The 8058-nt window shown below is 49.6% G+C and overlaps 1 protein-coding gene across 1 annotated transcript in view; it reads left to right on the forward strand.

Moving 5' to 3' along the window:
• The first annotated feature begins 1231 nt into the window (after positions 1-1231).
• Positions 1232-8058, forward strand: part of CUNH6orf132 (chromosome unknown C6orf132 homolog) — a 32148-nt gene continuing 25321 nt past the window's right edge. Inside the window, exons 1-2 of the mRNA XM_019514062.1 lie at positions 1232-1798; positions 7050-7165. Coding sequence (XP_019369607.1) covers positions 1654-1798; positions 7050-7165 — 261 coding nt within the window. The 5' untranslated portion in view covers positions 1232-1653. The remainder of the gene's footprint in view (positions 1799-7049; positions 7166-8058) is intronic.

Below are 8058 nucleotides of genomic sequence, written 5' to 3' on the forward strand. Positions count from 1 at the left end.
CTATGTGGAGTGGAAAAGGACGACAGAGCATACAGTGAGCCCTGAGCTGCTTCCTTTGGACTCCTGTTTGATCCCACAGAGAGAAGCTAATGTTGTGCAGAACCATTTCTAGCAATTTCCCCTCTGTTTAAGCGGTGCTGGACAATTCTGAATGCAAACACTTGCTGTAGGTTTCCATTACCAGACCTTTCCATCAGCACTTACTGCTTGCAGCTCATTGCCTGAATTCAAAATCCCAGAAAAGCCTTGCATGCTTTTTTCTAATGTTTTTGTCACTTGTAGTGAGGCAGGGCTGCAGGACCCATGAGCTGACAGCGGTGTGTGTCCTCAGCCCTGACACCCCCATAATTTCAACTCCTGAGAGTCCAAATGAGGCTGATGCTCATGTACCTTGTTCCACAACGTTGGGTTCAGAGTTAATGTTTGAACAGTTCCTGCAGGGTGTAAAATGCTCTGGGACTCCACGGTTGGATTAGTATGAGCTGGAGGATTAACTCACAATTTCTATGGGTGCCACATGTAAAATGGTTTGCAGCGCTGGACATGGACACAAACACACCTCTGTGTACTCCACAACGCAGCGAGCTGCCTCCTGGAAGCAAGTTACATTTTACAGCGCTCAGCTTTTACATCACAGTGAGGCCCCGTGGTGCAAAGACCCTTCTGGCTATGCCCAGAGCCACGCACTCTGGGCCACAGGCCCTCCTCAGAGCCAGGGCTCAGGCTGCAGGATCAGGGCCTTGGCTCTTAGTGCTACAGCTAATCACCGGAGACCAGTTTTACCTTAGGTAAAACATATCAGGCAGCAAAATAATCAAAGTACTGGCTTCCCCCAAGGGCTGCTATTTATTTCTATTGCAGTAGCTCCTCCAGGTCTCAAACAGGGGTTAACTCCCTGCTGTATTAGGCACTGTACCAACAGGCAAGTGAAGACACTTTAGGGCTAAAAGGATTTAGAGTATAGAGAACAGATGACAAACAAGGAAGGGGAAAGACGGCAATAGAAGAACTACTGCCTCTGAATACTTGCATCTGCCTCCCTGGCTCAGGGATCTAGCTAGTTAGCAGACAACTTGGGGCCAGGTGCCTAGCACCTGCTGCCATGGTCCTTGGGTGCCTAACTACCCTTAATAATCTGGCACTTCCCCAGCTGAGATGTTTAATCAATAATAGCAACACCCCAAACCGACTGGCTGTGCTTATGTTACTTGTCTTCAGAGCCTCAGCCTCCTTGGATGCGAAAGGCTCAGTAGGCTGTGAAATACATGCAGCAGCTGCCTGTAACTTGTGGCTATTACCTTAGGTCTCCAAACCAGGAGGAAAGAGGGCAAGTACATTTGGTTTTAGGCCGGCTGGAGATGCTGTAGGAGGTGTCAGAGCAGAAAAAGCTTCCCAAGCAGCAGGGACTGGAGATGGAGGGTTTAACAATGGCTCCTTGTAGCAGGAAGGGAGGAATGTGACGGAGGGAGCTGCTTGGGGTGTGGCCAGGTAGGAACAGCCAGCCCTCTACCTGCTCAGGTAAAGCAGCTGAAAGTCAGCTCCGCAGACTAGCTCCTGCCTGGTCTTAGCCTCAACTGGAGGGTACTGGAGCGGACTGGAAGTAAGTTTTGCTAGGGGGAACATTAGAGACGAGAGCAAAGGATCTTGGCAAAGATGAAAAAACATCATTCTGTGCAGGGCACGTTTAGCAGGCTCTTTGGGAAGAAGCATGCCAACGACACCACCACGTCCCTCTTTGCTACCAACCCCCCCTGGATCTTCACGCAGGAGGTCAGCTCTGAGGGCCGCCATGGCTCTGGTTAGTATCTTCACTCTTGAATTCGGGCTTTTGGGGGAAATGGACTGAGCAGTAACTCTTCCCTGCTGGTGCTACCTGGCCAGGTTTGCTTCCTGCTTGTGGCTTATTCAACCTGTACAGTACTTGGGTAGGTTAGGAGCAGGGTAGTGATCATGGGCTAGGGGAGCATGAATTCTGCTGGAGCTGGTTAATCATTGCTGCAGCTGGGAAAGCATAGGTGGTATTTGATCTGCCCAAGTGGATTAAAAAGAAACGTGTTTGAACCTGTGGCTCTGAGACAGCACCAAGTGGTGAACCCTGTTGGAAGACTGGCCTTTTTCCTAAGCTGTACAAGTCTAGTAACTAATAAGAACCACAAAACTAACCCCGGGAAGAAGAATCCAGACTAAAAAGTGGATCAATGTAAGATTCCTAGACTTCTCTAAGCTGTCAGGATTGTGACTGGCTCCTAATGTAACTTGCTTGCTCGTGGTGGGTTTTTACTGAGCTTTTCACAGACTTCCTCTGCAGGTGCCCTGTTTTTTGTTTTTGTTTTTTTTTTGAGGAACTGGGAAACCTAAAGGCATATTTATTCTTTTGGTTGTATGTGTGTATCTTTGTGGCTTTAACTACTGCACAACACCCTTAAGGTTCAGGTGGGATGGTGCCAGACTTCTAGTATTAATTGAGCTGAGCCAAATCACAGCAGAAGGTGGATTACACCCAGGGATTTTACTTTTTTATTTTTAAAGTGCCCAATAAAGCATTCCAGATCCCCAGCGGAAGTGTTGCTGTCAGCTTAGCTGTGGCACTGAATTAGTGTCCACTGCAGAACTGCTGCATGGCTATGTGCTGGGGTGATGCGGATAAAAAAGAAAGGGGTAGCACTACAAGTTTCACATGACTGTGTTTAAAAATGAATTGCTTCTTCATAATTGTTTCTTTAAGCCAAAGAGGGAGCCCAATGCTTGTCCTGTGCAGGGATTTTTGTTGTATAAAGGGGTTGCGTATAAAAATATTGCTGCGGTCCTGTAAGCATATGCTGTGACAGAGAGTTGCTCCCAGGCGTAAGGGTCTGCCAGTGCCCAGCAAGCTTGTAACACAAAATCCAGGTCTCTAAAGCCTGCTTGCATGAGTGAGGGTGCTAGAGCAGGCCTCCCTAGCTCCCTTGCACTTCAATACTCTATTCTACCTGATGAAAGCCCATCCTTGTACCCTGCCCGCTTTCAGGAGCATCTCCTAAGACTTGCACTGCTCATGCTAATCCCCACCTTTAGCTTTACATCAGACGCATTACAAAGTAAACACAGGTTAAGCAACTTGCCATGGGTGTAGGTTTGTGCATGCCACTGACTCAGAGATTCCTGAATTTAGTCCCCCGCACTCCCCGAGTCAGATGACTTTTTATAGCTACAGCTAGGACTGTTGTACTTGAGGCAGCGGCGGAGTTCACGTTCCGTCGCGGGGTTGTGGTGAGCCTCCATCACGTCACACGACTGACACTAGGGTGTGGTTTCCAGGAGGACTTTCATTAAGACAAGGCTGTGCTACACCTGCAAATACCTCTTGAGCATACTGTGATTTCCCCAAGATCAGCCCTAGGGCCAATGGCTCTAGATAGAGAATGAGCACCCTTCTCCAGGAAACCACAGCACACCAGGCTGAGCAGCTGGTGGCTGAGGGTCTTCTAGGAAAGGTCTGTTCATCCAGCAAAGGAGATGCAAGAACAAGCATTTTATTCAGTTCTATTTGTTTTTTTTGTTTGTTTGTTTTAATTAAAAGTGTTCAGGTCTCTTAATTAGGGATACTACAAAGGTGGCAAATTCCTAATAACTTGCTTGGGGCAAAGCATTATTGTCTTTAATCCAGGCTCTCATTGCCTTAGTGCCTTGCTCAAAGTCAAGATTGCGTGACTTGGTGTGCACTGACCAGTCCGGTTCTTTCCCCTGCTAAGAGGGCTGTGCACCTTGCAAGTGGTGAGCTTGTGTTAGGGTCGGCCCCAAGTCCAAGCTGCTACCCGAGCTCAGCAGAGGGGTGGTAATGATTGAGGTGACGCAGACACGCTCCTTGAAATTCTTCTTCCTCTCGATTTCCCATGCACTTCCATTCAAAAATGCCTGACCAGCCCTGCCAATGGCTTTCTCCACATCCATCATCTAACCTAGAAAGTACTTCAGGAGTTCACTCCATCCAGGTACCATGCAGGAACTCTGCTTTGTAAGATAGGTGAATTATGAGGCACTGAAGTGCTTTGGCTAGACCAGTGACTGCCTGCCTCGGCACTGTGTGCATGCAATTCATTTTTCTGGGGGTCAGTCCTGCAATGTGCAATATCCTCAACTCCTCTAGGCTTCTCTGAACCTCCTCTGCCATCACTTTGAAAGACCAGGCCTTCAATTTCACCCATTTGTGCAAGGTGTTGTAATTCCATTGAAGATAGCAGCAGTAGTCTCCATGGTCTAGTGGCTCAGGACCAAGCCCTGTTGTCCTGGACTCTTTTTTTGGGTGTTTTTTGCTGGTTCAGGGGGAAAGGGGACCTTGAGTAGGAGTTTCTATCTTATGAAGAGAGGAGGGCTGCCTTGTAGAGACCTCTGTGCAAAAGAGATTGCCAACTTCAGAAGATGTATACTATAGTGATGAGAGCAGCAGACTGCTGTACTCCGAATACTGTAAACCTCAAACTACATGAGGCCTTGGGGAAAGAGAAATTATCTTTGTTTTCACTGCTTTTGAAAGATACAATTTACTTGCTCTCTACTGCTCTAAACATATGTTTGTACTTGGTGATACAACCTCACGCAAATAGCACTTTGTGGCAGGAGCCTGCTGGAAGGCGACCTGTTCCCTTCAGCTAACTACCTGGCACAGGTCTCACGTTGCTTCCACCAGAGATGTTCAGCCCATCGTCTGTGGGTTTCCTCATTTAGGGGCAGGACTAGATGGGGGACATATACCAAAGGTGCAGGGGAGCCAGTGTGGGTGTCACACACTTGTTGCTGAGGCTACAATGGGCTGAACAACTCTGCCCACACGGAATTAATCTGTGTCACCTCCTTGACAGGGGAATCCTGCTTGGGTGATTGAGGCAATGAGGTTTTTAAGGCTTACCAAAAATGCAGCCCATCCCTTCTGCTTGTTTAAACAGACTGCACAAGCCTTGTTCTCTGGTCCAAGTGTGCTGTGGCAAGGGAAACGCAACTAGCAGCTGCCTCTCCCATGCCTCAGAGCTGAACTGGGGATCCTTCTGCACCGTGAGCTGAGCATCCTGCTCCCAGACGGAAATGGCCCTTGACATGCTTTCACGAGCTAAACTCTCCCACTGAAACTGCTGTCAAAACCCTTCAGTCAAGGCAGCCTTAATTTTGCCTGGGAATTTATTTGGTGTTATCTTTTCTCACCCCTCCCTCCCCGCTGTTTTCAGAAGCCTTGTGCTTTCCTTCCATGTTGGTTTGCTTGCTAACCCTTTCTGCAGCTCTCCTGGCAAAGGTGGGGCTGCATCCTTTGGTGCCTCTGCCTGTTAATTCATGCTGTTATCCCACAAAGAGTGGCACTGAAGTAATGTATAGACTCTATTCATTGTCAGAAGAAACAATTTGAAGAGGTGTGAGAGCACAGTACCAAGAGCAGGAACTCCCGGGTTTTCCTCCTGTCTCTGCCCAGCAGCATCAGATGCCAGGGGTGAGTCGTGGCCCCTGTTTCCATAACTGGAAAACAGGGATGACAGTATCTCAGTTCGGAGGTAGTCTGTATCTCTCTTCTACACCTTGAAGACCAGAAGTGTTTTGCAGGGTCCTTTATCTCCCAGCAGACGTTGGAAAGTTCAACTCGGAGTCCCCTAATTGCAAGAACCAAGGTTTTGCGTGCAATCCAGCTGTTTCATGACAGCCTCCCTGCAGCTGGGTCTAAATACGTGCATTCCCATGGCCAAACTAAACTCCTACAGCCAACGACTAGATGAGGCTTGCATCACATTCCTGTCCACCCAAGCCAGTGCAGCTCCCTGCCCATTTGCCCTGTGCACAATGATCGGTTTAGAAGGAGCAATGCCTTGAAGCAGAGGCATGGTTTGGACTGCCACATTCAATTTCCCTGCATAGATAACTCCAGTGGAGCCAGCCTTTCTGTAAAGCTGGAGTCGCTAGGAATTTGGCTTAGTACAAGTGTCTGAAAGCTCAAACCTGGACTCCCTTCATTGATTAGATCCTTTGTGCAGAGGTTTCACTTCTTCCCTACAGCAGCAGCACTTCTGTCTGTGAAATGCACCTTTGCTCTTTTGGGGCTGGACTGTGCAGTGAGATTGGAGTTGGCTAACAGCTGATAAAGGCTGCTGCTGCTTCTAGGTCTACCAGACGTAGTTCCAGTCCCTATTGCTGACAGGCCCCTGCATGGGGGTCCATCTGCATGTTCCCAAAGCCCCCTCAGTGCAGTTTCTGGCACTCAAGTGCATGAGGAAACTGCAAAAACACAAACATCTTGGCTGCTGGCAAAGCCCACGGCTGAGCGCACTGCAGCATGCCAGTCCTTTGCTGCTCGGCTTGGTGTTCGTTACAAAGCAGCCTTGCCAGAGAAGCTGCCAAGTCGAGGGAGCAGTGATACTGCTGAACGACACTGAGGGCTCTTTGTCCTTCTCTGCTGCATGATTAAATGCCAGATGTGTTGTGATACAGCCGACTGCAGGGCTTGCCGTGGGCTCTTCACTTTGAAGCAGCCCCTCTATCCCTGTGTGCATGAGGATGTCGGGAGGAGGGTGGAAGCCCAGGAGCTGGCTAAGCTAGAGACGGGGCCTGTAGTTGCTGCCTCCATCGCTTCCCTGAAACATCCATCTGCTACCCAAATCCAGCCAAATCTGGCTTTTTTCCCTAGGGAACCATAACCCTAGTTCTTTCTGTCTGCAGACATCCCACCCTGTCATACAAGGTACTGGCTTGTATTTGACCCAGGCTACAGCCCATGCAATACTGAACTTGGGATATGTCCATGAGTCCACTGGACCTGCTCATATACCAACAGCCAGCTACCCCCAAATAAAGTATCTGTAGGATCATACCCATGTGGCATCATGCTCAGGCCCCCGCACTCATGTCATTCCCAGCGCCAGGGATCCTGCCTTTACTAAGGCCTCCTTAAACACCTCCCACTTCCTCAGCTCGAGGACCAGATTTTGGGATCTTGCCCCAACGGTGGAAGGAAACCATCCAGGATTCACCAGACCTCTTCCCCAGTTGGGGCATTTGGTAAGATGTACTGCTAACTCCATGCCTTTTGTTTGCAGGTGGTACCATTGAAGTGCACTATGAGAATAATCGCTTGAATACAGTGACCGATTCTGGAACGGCAACGCTCAAGCCTCGCCCCAGGGTTCGACCTCTCCTGACCTTCTTGCCCCTAGTGAGTAGCTTCTACATCCCAGAGCATGTTTCTAAACACGTAGGTCTAACAGCCCCTCGGCATGAGCACCTTCTGCCATTGCAAATGGTGGAGGCTGATGCCCGGTCCCCATACCTCCTCTTCTCCGCAAGGGAAGACGACCAAAAAGAAAGCAAAACTGCTTTCTAACCGCACTGGCTGTGAGCAGGGGTGGATAGTGACTACATCCCTTCCGAAGCAGAGGGAAAGCGGTCGGGAGGGAAGCTTTGGAGCTGGAATTCCTTATGCAAACATGAGGCCAGAACGGTTTGGCAGTAGACATGCGTCATGTTGTGGATACGGGGTGCTGATGCAATTCTGATAGCAAGACCCTCTGGTTCAGTGTTGCAACCCTTGTGAGCAAAAGTAGGTCCCAGCTGTAGTGGGGAAAGGCACTGTGCTGCTAGCAGGGAGCTCAAACCCTGGGTGCTGGATGAAGTGCTGTCGTGACAAGGGAGTAGCAGGGAGGGGGTGACTGCAGGGCTTTCCACCACTGGGGATCTCTGGTGCAAATGTGGGTATCGGGCGAGTCTGCCAGCTCCAGGGCAAGTTCTCCTCCCAGTGTGTGAGGAAGCCCCCCCTCTTGCTGTAGGAGTGAACCAGGTAGTCTTGTAGGTGCCACTGTAAACCCCTCCTAAATGCTTGGAACAGACTTATGAGTTCCTACGGAGGGTAACAAAGTGCTTCCCGTTGAACTGCGTGGGACTCTTCCCTAGTGAACAGTGGCTGTCAGCTGTAGGTTTAAACTGGTGCCTGTGCAGTGAGTGGTATTTGGGGTGGCTGGGACTCTTTCCCCTCTGCTTGTTGTCTGAGCCATCTTGTTCCTCATCTTGCTGAGCAGGAGGGAGACTGGCCTGCCTAGTCAGGCTGGATTA

The sequence above is a fragment of the Gavialis gangeticus genome, unplaced genomic scaffold (assembly GCF_001723915.1).
Source record: "Gavialis gangeticus isolate Ggan-Ray unplaced genomic scaffold, GavGan_comp1, whole genome shotgun sequence".
Taxonomy (NCBI): domain Eukaryota; kingdom Metazoa; phylum Chordata; order Crocodylia; family Gavialidae; genus Gavialis; species Gavialis gangeticus.